General features: G+C 32.4%; 1 protein-coding gene across 1 annotated transcript; it reads left to right on the top strand.

Moving 5' to 3' along the window:
- The first annotated feature begins 695 nt into the window (after positions 1-695).
- Positions 696-14951, top strand: LOC129957596 (granzyme M-like). The gene is made up of 7 exons (XM_056070013.1): positions 696-803; positions 2264-2291; positions 3190-3278; positions 7452-7540; positions 10456-10769; positions 12899-13026; positions 14670-14951. The coding sequence occupies exons 1-7, from the start codon at positions 738-740 to the stop codon at positions 14850-14852; spliced, it is 897 nt and encodes a 298-aa protein (XP_055925988.1). The 5' UTR covers positions 696-737; the 3' UTR covers positions 14853-14951.
- Positions 14952-15788: the final 837 nt, after the last annotated feature.

Below are 15788 nucleotides of genomic sequence, written 5' to 3'. Positions count from 1 at the left end.
AAATTGTATGATGGCCAGTTATATATTCTTGTCATCAAAATGATGGATATTTTGATGGCAAGACATATATTTTGAAACGAATGTGTCTAAGACACCTATAATATATAGACTTGGTAATCTTTTTAAAAATAAGTAAATAAAAAAGGCCAATATTCCGTAATATGATACTGCATTACAATGTAGAAAGAAGAAAAATTTTGATTAATTCTAATGGACTATTTTCATCATATAAAGAAATAGGAAATATTAAAAATCTTTTAATTTAATACGCATTGTCAGAATAGCTATTGATTTCGCCAATACACCCATCAATTCCATTTCCTGTAATCTAAAAATAAACAATTTCTGTAGTTTCAAAAATTAAAAGAACCAAGAAAAGATTTCCAAATGAAAGCTCCGAGGTTTATTTAAAAAGCCTAGAAAATGAAATAAATAATAGATTACCTTAGCCCTTACAAATAAGAAGAAAAAAATTTTCATTAAAAATAGATAGCGGACATGAAAACAAGCTATTTCAACTATATCAGAAGGTTCATGTCTAGAACCCGGATTGAATTGCAAAAACAATCATTATCGGCTTATTGTGAAGTTTATTTTTTCCCTAATTATTACTGACTACTTGCAGATCTTCTTTTTTTCACTTAATGACTGATTTTTAAAAATTCTTTCTCAATGAAATTTCACATATTCTTCATTATTGCTCCAAGGAATCTCTGAGTCGGCGTGTCATCATCAAAATGTTATTTTCCAAAAAGCTTTCTTTTATTCTGCTAAGTTTTCTTATACTGAATAATATTATCTATGTAAGTATTTTAAATTTAATTATTTTTTAAAGCAGTAAATTATAATATAAGATAAACCGACGACATAACGGGTTTTTAGTTGTTAAATAATTATTTTGTCCTGTGATTGCCATCATCAAAATTTGGTATTTGCAAAAGTTTCCTTTTATTCCGGTAAACTTTCTAATATTGAATTAAATAATATTACCTATGTGAATATAATTTATTTAATTATTTTTCAAAGCAATAAACCATTATATAAGACAAGTTGACGGCATAAAATGTATTTCGTTGTTAAGTAATCAATCTGTATGTAAAATTTGAAAATCTTTCCTTTTACCGCTCTAAGCTTTCTAATATTGAATTAAATAATATTACCTATGTGAATATAATTTATTTCAATATTTTTCAAAGCAATAAACCATTACATAAGATAAGTTAACGGCATAAAATGTATTTCGTTGTTAAATAATCAATCTGTGTTTGAAATATGGTATTTGGAAAAATTTCCTCTTTATACGACTATGCTTTCTAATGTTGAATTAAACAATATTACCTATAGGAGTATTCTTTCATTTAATTATTTTTGAAGCAGTTAAATCATAAAATAAGAGAACTTGACGGTATAAAATGTATTTCGTTATTAAATAATTAATTTTCTCCTATGATTACCATCATCAAAATGTGGCATTTGAAAAGCTTTCTTTTTTTCCGCTGAGCTTTCTAATATTGAATAATACTGCCCATCGTCATCGTAACACAGTAACCCTCGTATTATTCTCTTCAGTATTTATTGAATATTTCTGGATGCTTTGGTAGGGAGGGAGTAACTTTAGGATAATTTGCAATAAATGATTTGATCATTTGATTAATAGGTAACACATATTCAATCATTTCATTGATAAAAATCATTTATTGCAAATTATCCTAAAGTTACTCCCTCCCTACCAAAGCATCCAGAAATATTCAATAAATACTGAAGAGAATAATACGACGGTTACTAGGTTAAGATGACGATGGGCAGTATTATTCAATATTAGAAAGCTCAGCGGAAAAAAAGAAAGCTTTTCAAATGCCACATTTTGATGATGGTAATCATAGGAGAAAATTAATTATTTAATAACGAAATACATTTTATACCGTCAAGTTCTCTTATTTTATGATTTAACTGCTTCAAAAATAATTAAATGAAAGAATACTCCTATAGGTAATATTGTTTAATTCAACATTAGAAAGCATAGTCGTATAAAGAGGAAATTTTTCCAAATACCATATTTCAAACACAGATTGATTACTTAGCAACGAAATATATTTTATATCTTCAATTTCTCTTATATTATATGTCTATTTCAAACATTTCGTCCTTTCAAATTTAATGACAAAATTATTGACACAAATTTGAAACTAATCAGATTATTTCATTAGTAGGGGAAAAAAATTATCTTACGCATAAAGTTCTAACTTTTATTATATTTTTACAGTGCAGAAGGGCCAGAAGAAACTGTAAAAGTAAGTTTTTATTTCATATTTATTCAAAGGCGTGACAAATAAGATATTTAAAAAATTTAATTTCATTTGTGACTGAAATATCTGGAAAAAAAACTTGTGATTTTGTATAATTACCGGTGGTTATTAATAATCACACCCACGCATATATAAAAACATTCTATACTTTTTTCAGACCGATTATCGAAATTGAAAAGTGTTAACTAACTTAAATATAAAGAATTAAAATCGAAACAAAGAATAATAAATAGTACAAAAATGTCAATTATAAAGTACAACAAAAAGAACTTATATATTATATATAATTTGGCGAAATTTTTTTCTTGGCGCCTTTAGGTCGCCGCTAAAACCGAATTGTATTGAAGATATTTTTTAAAAAAGGAGCATAAACTGAGTTAATTCATATTTAATTTCATTAGATAGCTTATTGCGCATGGCAGCTTCAATGTACTTAGACGGTAAACCTTATTTAGGGACTTGATTTATTTGGGAATTCATAATTTATATCATTCTTTAACTTGTATTTTAACAATTAAAATAATTTTTCTTCAAATATTCTATTTAGTTTTTGGAATCCAAAATTTGAACCAAGTTAAAAAATATTCTCTTTTTGAGAAAAACCACTGAAAGAAATTTAAACAAAATCGGCGAAGGAAGTCTCCCTAAAACTTTCTCGCATACTTTCTAACAAAGGTGTTATCCCAAATACCCGCCTTGCATGGTATTGACCTACAATAATTGTGACATATTTAGAGTTTTGGCGTTTTTTAATAAGGTTTCCAACACTTTCCGGCAAGATTGGTAACAAATTCAAATATTGCATTAACCTTGGAGAATCTTTATATTCATATTTTCTTTAATGAGTCAAATACAATAAAAACAACTATGATATTATTTGCAGTATGCGGCATATCTCATGAAGACGAAGCAGTCTCGAAAAAAATTATAAATGGAGAAGAGATAGAACAGGAAAACAAATATCCATGGCTTGTAAGTAGCTTTATTTCAATTGAAACTTCAATAAATTTAATTACAGTTATAGAATTAAAACGTATAAAATTAAAAAGTAAGTTAAAATTACAGAATTCAGGTATCAAACGAGTCTGCATGATTCTCAGATATAAAACATTCTCAAACGTTTGATGATTCGAGAAACAATGGATTTCATAGAAGTTCAGCATTTGAGATATTTAAAGAAAATCATTTCTCCAAATATTGCCGGAGTAACAGATAAAAATTACCTGATATGCATAGATTGGCCAATTTTTCCTGCTCGTAAATGTATATAAATCTACTTTATATAAGGTTAAAAAAAAAGGGCACTTGAAGCATGTCACAAACTAAGTTAACCTGTGAAAGTTTAGTTAGATCCTTGTGCGCTTGTTAATGTAAATAACGTTTTAAACAAACCATTCATTCTTAATTCATGCAGTACATGAAATCCAAAACAATTTACAAGTTATTGTTTTTTCATATATTTTACTAGAAATGTGCTAGTGTGCTAGAAATATTGGTTACATTTAATTTCATTTGGAGACCCCAGGAGGCACCACGAAAAGAGAATGAGATGCTTCCGGTATGGTAGTTGGATCTCGCCACCCTGGAGGGTACACAAAAAGGTGGGGGATCTGGTTCCTCCCATCGATGACGGAACGTACTTCCTTCGGGAAGGGTTTTACAGTGGCCGGTGATGGCCCTTAGGACTCAACCACAGTTCCCACCAATGTTGCTGTTGAGGCGGTCCGGTCATTCAGTATTATTATCCATGTGCCTTCGGGCGGGTCGGAGAGTCAGTGAAATGACTTAATTTCACTTGGATCATAACTAAAATTTTATGTATATAATTCCATCAAATTACCCAACATTAATGCCGTGGTATTTTAATAGTCTTATATATAATCTATTCATTGTATATATGAACTTTTATGACATCCAATTTTAACCTATTTTATGACATCCTAACGCTGGCTTTTATGTCCGGTTCATTTTCTAAATTCAGCGGTGTATTATAACTTTATTTTTTTATTTGTCCTGTAAACATCATGGATATTAATTGGAACTTCAACAATGGGAGAAAATCAGGTGATCAAATGTTTAATGAAACAATGAGAACGATTTCAGTTTCACTCGCAGCAATAAAAATATTTTTATGAAATGTATCTAAAATCCGTTTCATATTTAATTAAATCTAGACTCAAGAATTTTACAGTTACTAAACTGGCATCAATAGAAAGATAATTGTTTAAACTTTAAAACGAGGTAAAAATCATTTTGATGCGGGGATATTTCCACAAGTTATAGCGAAAAAACATAAAAATTTATTTTTAATTTATTAAAATTTGGAAAAATAAATCGTTTCGAGGTACACACATTTCAGAGTATCTTAGTGGAATTTGAGACTCTATGCAAAGTGGTTTAGAAGGCCAGCACGCACATACACACGCACGCACGCGCACACACACACACACACACACACACACACACACACACACACACACACACACACATACACACACACACTTAGCTTTGTTATAAATATAAATAAATAGATAAATTTCTGATTTCCGTACTTTGTAGACATAATCGGAAAAATACTTTTTTAAAATTTTCATTCTTCTTGATAATCTAAAAGAAGTAAAAGTGTCAGATAAGATCAAAACACAATTTTGTGTTATGTATGCTCAAATTTATAGAAATATCACCGGGAGACGGGGCTAGAAGCTTCTAGACCACTCAGGCGTATATCTGTTCCTCGACAAAATTCTCGAAGTTTCGAGCATTATCCATTTTGTCGCCAAGTCGTCAAATGGTCGCCAAGTTTATCGCCAAGCACTAGCTAGGCATCCGGCAGCATCCAATATGGATTACTGTAAATCAGTCTTTCTTATGATGACACTATTCGTACCGGAAAGTAAAATTACACGTTTGTAACAATATGTAAAAAAAAAAAAAAAAAAAAAAAAAAAAAAAAAAAAAAACGCCTTTTTTTTCAAAATTAAATGTAAAAATTGTAATAAATTTATGTGTAGATATAAGTAAAATATGTCGTGCCTAGAAACAAAAATAACTCATTTGTTAGCAAAACATTCAGAATCTTTCTGTACTAATTCTTTATTGTTAAAATCATATTTTTTTTTCAATTTTTAAACTGTAAGAAACAATTCTTGTAGTCTAAACGTCTCAAACTTTATAAGTTTATGTTAGTTACTTACTAGAGTGGAATACTTACCTGATTCTTATGTGAAGTGAAATAAAAAGGTTTTAGAGTTACACTAAAAATCATTTTTTTAGATAAAAATTCACATGCATTCAAAATATACACACAGAAATATATAAATCATTAAGGTTTTTGTATATATAAATTTATATATGCGGCATTTCTCTTCCTAGATTGCGGGGCCGAATTGAAGAAAATTTTGCACATGTAAAAATTTGCACATTTATTATGCACATTTATTTTTTTGCACATTTATTATGTAAAACGGGAGAAAGGATAATGTCTACTTTTAAAAGTACAAAAATCAGACATTAACCGAAATTTTACCTTTTCCACACTTTAAACTACTCTTCTTTTATTTTTTAAATTTCTCTTTTGTTTTATTACATGTATTTTGATCATCCGTTTATAGATTTTAAATGTATGATTAAATCATTAATTATTTTAAATTAATGATTTAATCGTACAAAAAACAAAACAAATCAACGCTCAAACGAAGGCAAAAAAGATAGAGTTTTAAGCGGCCAATCAAAATAGTTGTTTTTCTTTTTATTTTCTATAATATAATATTTTACATAAAAATTTCTTTACATTAAAAGTGTTATACATTAAAGATTTAATGCCGAATAAGTAAAGAAATATATAGGGTTTATCAATTAATACAGAGGTTCTCAAACTTTTTTTTCTCGTGGACCACTTTCAAAGTTTTACTATTTTCGGTAGACCCCCTGCTGCTACATTTCTACTGTATTCCCAAAACTCCTAAAAAATATCACCCTAAATTGGGGTGTTAAGAAGAAGAAAAAAAAAAGTAGCACATTTTCTTGTGTCCTATTTATTAAAATATTACTTGTGGTTATACAAAATTATAAACATTTATCATTACAAACAATCAACAATTGACAAAAAAAATCAACAATGAACTCTGAAATGTAAATCAACAATAAAAAATAGTTATACTTTTAATGAGACGGATGTACTTGATGAATTGACTGTAAATTATCAATATTTGGCTTCAGTTCTTGGCATTCGTATTTATACTAATGTAGATTGCAAGCAGAGCGCAAGTCGCATTTCATACCTTTGCAGGTTCAAACAAGCATCCCGAACGAGCGGGCGCACGGGCAGCACTTTGCAAGTCTCGACATGTGGTGTACATTTGTACTATTTATTATCTATTGTTCTCTTCAATTCTGTGTTTGGACTAAGTCTCGAATATTTTTGAGTACCTACCTAGTGAATGATGCTACCTGCCTACGTTGATAGGTAAATCCAAGCCAAAATTTTTGTTCTTGATTATGAAAACCAGAAAATTTTTCGTGGACCCCTACTTACAACTTGTGAACCCCTGTTTTCTTTTCACGTCTACGTGGACCCCCGTGTGCTCTCCTATGGACCCCTGGGGATCCATCTGGACCACTTTGGGAACCTATGAATTAATATAATAAAGGATCAGAAAAAGAATGAAAAAAATTCGTTAACACGATTATATTTTTCAGCTAGAACTTCTCTATTTCATACACAACAATAACTGCATCCTTTTTTTTATTACGAAATTTGGAAATTTTTATCTTTTCTAGTTTTATAAAATGAGCATTTATTATGGAAGCTTTTTTTATAACTGCAATATCGGAATCTTCTATCATTAGTTTGATTCTACTTAAAATATGACCGAATTCGTAGAAAATTCAATGCTGATATTTGTTTCAATAAAAAATTGCTCACATTTTATAATCCACCTTTGTATATATTAATTAAGTGAATTCCTTTTAAATTAATTTGATACACAAAACCGTTTATTTAATATGTAATTATATTCTTCGACAAAGATAAAATATTTATTCCAATCAATAGTGTAATTAACTTGCTAGAGAAATTTTTTTCAAGCATGTTTAATTTCTTTCAATTCAGTAAGTTATCAATATTAATTCTATATATTCCTAAAGGTTCCTATTATGGCAAACGGAAATATAATGTGTGGTGGCGCAATAATTTCTCCAAGATATGTCATAACTGCAGCACATTGTTTTCTAAAGTAAGTTAAACGCGTTTCTTTCTATCAATTATGAAACACTGTTTGGATCAAACGATATTTAATAAGTTTAAACATAGTGTATAGATAATTTATTCTTTTAAAATGTTTCATTTTTATCATTCGAAAACTTCTATAAAAATTTTAATCATTCACTTTTTTTTTAATGTTTAGAGTAAGTTCCTATGTTTGACGGCATTTATGACTTTTATATATGCATGGGAGTCCGAAGCATTAACCACTACGCCATCTCTGAAACGCTTTTGCAGCTCATGTCTAGTCATATGACAATATTTACTTATGTTCTTTATGTTTTTAGTTATGTTCTTAATTGTCTTCTTTTGTGTATGGAATAGCGTTTTTTTCAGGAAAGCCATCTATATAAATAAACTTAAAAAGCAAAACCTTATTTAAATATAAAATTTCATCTAAATCGTTCGATCCGTTTCCAAGATACCTGGAATTTAACCAGATTGGAAAATGTTTAAGAAATGTAATCAACCATCTAGGTCAAAGCGAGTGGAAATGGTGAGAGACTGAAATATTTATTTCGCTATAATTTCCTTAATATTGAAGATAGAAAAATAAATGAAATGAGCCGAAATACAGTACACTCCCGATTATCCGCGGAATTGGGTGACGCGGCCGCAGCGGATAACAAAAATCGCGGATAATCCGAAAAAAGCTGAAAACGGGTATAGCAAAAAAGAAAACAGTCATTCCAACTTTGAAAAATCGTTTTATGTACAATAAAACGTAAAATAAACAGCAGGAAATATTTAACTAACGCTTAATATTTTAGTATATCACTCAAAACTAACCTAAAATGCATTTTGTTACTGAAAACAGAAAAGTGCTTTGTACTTACGAGAGGCGTCAAGGCTACACAGAAAAATGAATACATATGTACTGTTTTAATACTGTAATGTATTATGTAATTACCAAATCATAACTATGAAACTGCACCTTTTTGAAAAAATCAGTCAAAAACAAAAACTTTGAGCGGCAGGCGCGGATAATCCGCACAGCGGATAATCGGGAGTCTACTGTAGTGCCTTATTAAGAAGAACAAAGTTCGCCAGCTTTGAAAAGAAATTAAATAAAAGTTCAACCTTTATTTCACTTTCATACTTAGAAATAATTGAAATGCACGTGGACTAAAAAATTAAAAGCTTGAATAAAACAATTTAAATAAAAGTAAAATGGAGATTGTTTTAATGCCAACTTTATTTAAAAATGATCTGTTAAGCAGATATGATGTTATCTTAATATTATTTATTTTGCAATAAATATTAAATTGTACGATAGTAATAAAATCATTATCCAGGATTGATTAAAAATGTAATATTTCATTGTTTTTGAGTAAGGACTGAAAGGAATTCTAGATCAATAACTTAGATAATAGGGAATTTATCTTTCTTCCCAGTTTCCAGAGAGGATTTTTTTTTAATTTACTGCTGACCATGACCAGAAAAATCACAAAAACAGCATTATAATTCAGGGTGACCATAAAATAACTTTCCTTGTTTGCCGGCCTCGCAGCTAAAACGAATGAAAGAAAGAAAACCACATTTCATATATAGACTGTGGAAGGCGCGTGAAGACAAAATCAGAGAAAAAAATTAGTAAAAATTGATGATAGGGGAAATATTGGTACTGTAGGAGTACAGTTATTGATAGATTCATGAAACTCGCAGAAAATAAACTTTTATTCATCAATATTAAGGTCTCCTGGTCGCCATGCAACATTTTCAATATTCTGACCTTCTCTATATATAATATATTGCATGCGGAGTATGACTTTCTTGTGGTGAAAGCTTATAAGCCAGTTAATAGCGACGCTACACAGGCAGTTGTTTTGGTATTGTGGTCATGTTACTGGGCTCCAACCACAAGGTCCCAAGTTCTATCCTCGTTCATAACAAAACGCTACATTGGTGACCTCGGACAATGAACCTTCGTACAGCTGTTGTGGAGCCATCTACTTACAGCAAACCAAAGTCGTCAGATTCACTTGACGCATCAACACAAAAAAAGGCCACAGAAACACAAAGCCGTCAGACTCACTTGGTGCAACAGCAACCACTCACCTACAAACGCTTGGCGCTACTCAAATGGGTACAGGCACATAAGACTCAACAGCTAATAAATACATCACCACTCAACAGCCATATCGTTCGACTCACTGAAGGTAGAATCTGTGGTGCAAGCTTATAAACCGGTTAACAGCTACGTTACACGAGCAATTGCTTTTGTATTGTGGTCATGTTACTGCGCTGCGAACCGCAAAGTCTCAGGTTCTATCCTCGCTCATAACAAACTGCTGCATGTAAACTGTCAGTTTCGATGTTTATAACAGCCCGTCTTATGTTCTGTTTTAAGACGTGCAGAACCGCTTAAGATCAGCCACGGTCCATTATACTATCTAGTGTAGAACAGTTTTACCTATAAAGTCTACCGAGGTAAGGTAGGGCTTATATTAAGCACACATCAACAGTCAATCACGAACAACAGTCAAGAACGAAGTGCTAACAGGTCGTTTCTCTTTCCTTTTTACAAGGAATGCATGGCGCTGCTGTCACTCACGCGCTAGGAATTTTACATAATCCATCTCGACATGTAAATTCCCTCGTTTGTAAGTGATAGCAGCGCCAATATTTCTCATATCGGCAACTTTTGGTACTAATTTATTTACTGCTGAATTCGTCTTCCCAAGCCTTTCCACGGTCTGTATATAAAATGTGGTATCATTTCGTTCCTTCGTTGTAGCTGTAGAAACTACCAAACAGGGAAAGTTATTTTATGGCCACCCAAAATTATAGACAAAAATTTATATTTTCCAATGAATGCCATTTTAGGTCACATTTCTTTTACAAGATATTTAAATTAAAATTGAATCATTGCCTTCTTTATTCCAGACGTGAAGCTTTTCAAGAGAACCAATGTTTACAGAAGAAAATGCCAAAAGCTCCTTGTTACTACCCACCTGAAAGATTCCAAGTTGGCATTTTAAACAACAGCGGAACTCGCGTGCCAGTTCAAGTTGTGAAGTTAATAGCCCATCCTTTGTTCAGCATCAACGGCAGAATCAACGACATTGCTCTGATGAAACTGAGCAGGCCAATCCGATGCGGCAAGCTGAATGCGCCGATATGCTTGCCTAAGAGAAGCCGGAATAAGATAGGCGATAACTTGATAGTAGCTGGATGGGGGAAATATTCAGAAAATAACAGTAAGTACCATTCATAACATAAAGTCTTCAAACTGAGTTCAGTTTAACGTCACATTTTAAAGCAAGACTAGGACTATTTTTGAGACGTGGTCCGATGATGAAAACAGCATCTGAGTTGGCATCCCCACCTCTCTAAGCTTTTGCATCACATCAACGGGAGGACGTTTAGTCCTGACAGATTTAACAAGCAACAGATCCGTTTACATGACTGTTCTTCTATGGAATCGGGTCTCGAACATGTAACCCTCGGGTTTTGAACACCCTTTACAACCAGGCCACCGCAGCCTTAAAGTCTTTATGAATACTGATTAGTTAATTCTGCAAAAGCCAAATAATATTTATACTTCTTCATAGATAACCTGAGGGAATTATATCACCAAACATGTTTCTTACACTTCCTAGTAAAGGCATTATCACTCCTACCAAACATGTTTCTTACAATCCCTAGTACAGGCATTATCACTCCTACCAAGCATGTTTCTTACACTCCCTAGTAAAGGCATTATCACTCCTACCAAACATGTTTCTTACACTCCCTAGTAAAAGCATTATCACTCCTCCTACCAAACATGTTTCTTACAATCCCTAGTAAAGGCATTATCACTCCTACCAAACATGTTTCTTACACTCCCTAATAAAGGCATTATCACTCCTACCAAACATGTTTCTTACGCTCCCTAGTAAAGGCATTATCACTCCTACCAAACATGTTTCTTACACTCCCTAGTAAAGGCATTATCACTCCTACCAAGCATGTTTCTTACACTCCCTAGTAAAAGCATTATCACTCCTCCTACCAAACATGTTTCTTACAATCCCTAGTAAAGGCATTATCACTCCTACCAAGCATGTTTCTTACACTCCCTAGTAAAGGCATTATCACTCCTACCAAACATGTTTCTTACAATCCCTAGTAAATGCATTATCACTCCTACAAACATGTTTCTTACGCTCCCTAGTAAAGGCATTATCACTCCTACCAAACATGTTTCTTACACTCCCTAGTAAAGGCATTATCACTCCTACCAAGCATGTTTCTTACACTCCCTAGTAAAAGCATTATCACTCCTCCTACCAAACATGTTTCTTACAATCCCTAGTAAAGGCATTATCACTCCTACCAATAAATGTAACTAGCTGGAATGGTGTCCCAAAAACTTTCTGTCATATTCTCTAAAAAAAGGTGTTAACGCAGAGAACACTTTGCATGACACTGGCGTACTGTAGTTTCGCAATATCAACTTTTGGCGTAAATCTAGCATTTTTAATTAATTTATTATGTCATACTTGGCGAGCGTTTTGGCTACTGATCACTGGCACGCTGTTAAGATTATCCGTTAAGAAAACTAACTTGCGTTTCAGACGTGTTTTTCCCCAATTGACTGAAACCAAAATTTGACATAGAACTACACTTGTCGTTATAAAATTACATAACAAATTCGATATATATTTAAGTTGTTCCGTTTTTGATGTATCGTGTTTACATGTTTCTAATTAGTTTAGTTTAGTTTTGCTGTATTAACGTCCCGTTCTAAAGCTAAATCAGGGCAATTTTGGGACGGACCTTGTAATTTTGAATCACGGTCGGATGACGAGGACGACACTTGTTCGCACACCCCGTTCTCCAAACTTCCACCCCACACCAGCGGGATGACGTTTGGAGCCGATGGATTTAGCGTACACCACACCAGCCTGCACGACTGGTCTTCGGTGGAATTGGGCCTCAAACCAGAAATCCTCCGGTTCTGAAGCCGAGACCTTACCGCCGGGACTCACTCAAAACGATGAAGTTTTGTGTATTTTTCATTCTTATATCACGATTTCAAAATTAAATTTTTCGAACCGTATCATTATAAAGTTCAGTTGTTTGAGGTTGGCAACGTTTAAAATGCAAATAAAATATATATTAAAGTCAACCACAATAATAGTTTCCAATACATCCAGATATAACAATACGAAAGATACGAAAGAATTGTAAGGTATGCTGTAAGTCTAATACATATATTGCCACTGACATTGCATAAATGACTAATATTCCCTTGTCGCCATTTTGGTTGCTAACCATGCTTATATTAGATTCAATTTTAATAAGTAATTATTTTTGATAACAATAATTTATTTCTTGACAGCCGAAAAGAAACTGCGAGAGGGGAGAATGACACAGGTTGATAAAAAAAAGTGCGTGGATGGTTCTGAAAGCAAAGCTCGTCACTACGTCTGCGCTGTTGCCACTGAAACAAATCAGAAATCATGCTTCGTAAGTACTCGAAACACTATTTTATAATACTGTCTCCAGGAGTATTTTAGAATCATTTAGATATGCATGTAATGGTATCTCTTGATTTAGTTTAAATCCTAATTAATTGGCTACTTTTATCTTAAATTAAACCATAATTATAAAAATTTTTACATTAAATTAAACCAATTATTATCAAATTTTCTATTATATCCTGACTCAAATCCTACTTTTTTATTTGATTATTTTGTTTTTAACATGCGCCCTAAAAATTTGATGTTACTGCAATTTTGACGTTCAGAACGAAGGGACAAACATCCGCAATGTCCATTGCATAGCTTCCAGAAAATACCCAAGATTTCCTTTCTTGAATCGACACATGTCAAAGAATTCCCTATAAGAATCTCTTACTAAAAGCACTAAGGGAAAATTTGTCACATTTTACACCTTTGCACTGGTGCGAACAGACGCATCCTCCCATTGCAAAAATCATGCCCTCCTGTAGAAAAATAAATTGAAGTTAAATTACAAGTTTGTCATTTGTTTTTCTGACACTCATCTGCAAAACTATGTCACATACATATTCAACATTTTTTTTACATCTTAATGTAATTATTTTAAGTATTCAGTAAGTTTTTTTATGCCAACATTTGGAACTTAAGAAGTAAAGTCTATCTGGCCCGATAATTTTAAAATTTTCTGAGAAATGTATAGGTCAAGTGAAAATAAATATTCTGGTTTCCAAGCTTTATACTGCAACAGATATTTGAGTATTTTATCGGAAAGATAAATATGAATACTTAATTCCTTTAGTACCTTTTGAACGCAATTTTCCTAGGAAAGTACACTCTATTCATGACATCATAAGTTAGGAAATTAAAACAAAATAAATGGGAAATTTATGAATTGCATTCTTAGCTTTTCGCATACAATAATAGGTCTGATTCGCACATGTTCACAACTGACAGAGTACCAATATCTTAAACATCACAATAACCAAATTACTGGCCGCAAACCAAGGACGTAGTTACTTTTTTATATTCCTCGATACGCTCTGGTGACTTTAATGTTGCCCATCCCATAAATGTCCCTCCTGCCATCCCATCCCTCACTACGTCGTAATCATATTTCTTGATTCTTTCAACTGACAGAGACAGACTACCAATATCTTAAACTTCATAATAGCCAAATTAATGACCCCAAACCAAGGACGTTGTTACTTTTTTATATTCCTCGATACGCTCTTGTGACATTAATGCTGCCATCCCATAAAGACCCCTCCCTTCATCCCATCCCATTTCCTAATTTCTTCAACTGACAGAGATAGAATACAAATATCTTAAACATCATAATAGCCAAATTACTGACCACAAACCAAGGACGTAATTTACTTTTAAATATTCCTTGATGTGCTCTTGTGACTTTAATGTTGCCCATCCCATAATAGTATTACCTCACTAAACCGTAACCATAGTTATTTAACCATTCTCAACTGACAGAGACAAGGTACCAGTATCTTAAACATCACAATAACCAAATCGCATACAACTTAAAATTTTGTGAATTTTATTGATGGTTATGTGTTTGAACAATAGCAATAAATTATCTATAACAAAAAATCGAAGCATGCCTGCAAAATTAATAATTTTTATTTTTTTCTGCAGGGCGACTCAGGATCTGCTATTTTCACCAAGTTCGGTAAAAAAAATGTCGCACTTGGTGTCACATCGTTCGGAATCTCACAACCGAATAAATTGTGTAGCCTCGACAAACCAGCTATTTTCACTGAGATATACCCATACAGGAAATGGATCAAAAGACATGTCAAAGATATTCCAAGGGGCTGATTTCATTTAATCCGTTTACCAATCAGCTGTCTGTACCGTCTATGGGTATTCGCGGGTTAGCTTCTGTTTCAAACGAGCAATGCAGGATGTGAAATGACTTTAACATCACTTCACATCCTGCAACCATCGTTTGAAGAAGAAAATGGCAAACAAATATACAATTTGCAAAGTAGTAGTGCAAGGACTAATATTGGCGAGAATAACTGATAAAAAATTCTAAAAAAAAAAGCAACTTTATGAAGCTTTTAAATTTGTTTCCCATTATTAAAAAGGTTTCTTAGATAAACTACTTTGTAAATTGGAGCATTTATTTTCACTTAAGAATACTTATAGATTTGTATATAACGAGCGAGAATGGTCTCTCTAAAACAATCTTGCATGCTCTTTAATAAAGGTATTATCCAAGAGAATGTTTTGCATTTCATTGGTGTACAATACTTAAGAAATATTGACCATTGGCGTGAATTTAGCGTTTTTACTGAACCTATCATATGATCCTTGGCGAGTGTTTTGGCGATTAATCCCTGCATGAGGATTAGTAGATGAATTAGCTGATTCTGCAGTTAATTAGCAGGAGGTTCAGAGTATTCGAAAATCGAATTTGTATGTTATACACGTTCTTTCTAAACGATTAAAACAAAAATGTGACACATAACTATGCTTTATGACATATCATATTTGATATACAGGGTGTTCATTAATTATTCTCGGGGTTTCCGTACCTCATCACTTTCGAATAAAAAATATTACGCAAAACCCAATTGCATATTCGTAAATTACAACTCAAAGAATTTTACGTGGCAACAATGCGATCTTGCATTGCAGTCTGGGTAATTATGACGTCATAAATAAAAATGGCGACCACGCAAGGAAAAGCAATGTGTGTATTGTGCTTTTTCGAAACTAAATCAGTCATTACTACTCAACGTCACTTCA

The sequence above is a fragment of the Argiope bruennichi genome, chromosome 11 (genome assembly GCF_947563725.1).
Source record: "Argiope bruennichi chromosome 11, qqArgBrue1.1, whole genome shotgun sequence".
Taxonomy (NCBI): Eukaryota; Metazoa; Arthropoda; class Arachnida; order Araneae; family Araneidae; genus Argiope; species Argiope bruennichi.
This window is presented reverse-complemented; position numbering and strand designations above follow the sequence as displayed.

Coding starts and splice junctions, on each gene's coding strand:
- LOC129957596 (XM_056070013.1), top strand. CDS start 738: ATGTTATTTTCCAAAAAGCTTTCTTTTATTCTGCTAAGTTTTCTTATA. Junction 7,541..10,455: donor GCAGCACATTGTTTTCTAAA/GTAAGTTAAACG, acceptor TCTTTATTCCAG/ACGTGAAGCTTTTCAAGAGA. Junction 13,027..14,669: donor CAAATCAGAAATCATGCTTC/GTAAGTACTCGA, acceptor TTTTTTCTGCAG/GGCGACTCAGGATCTGCTAT.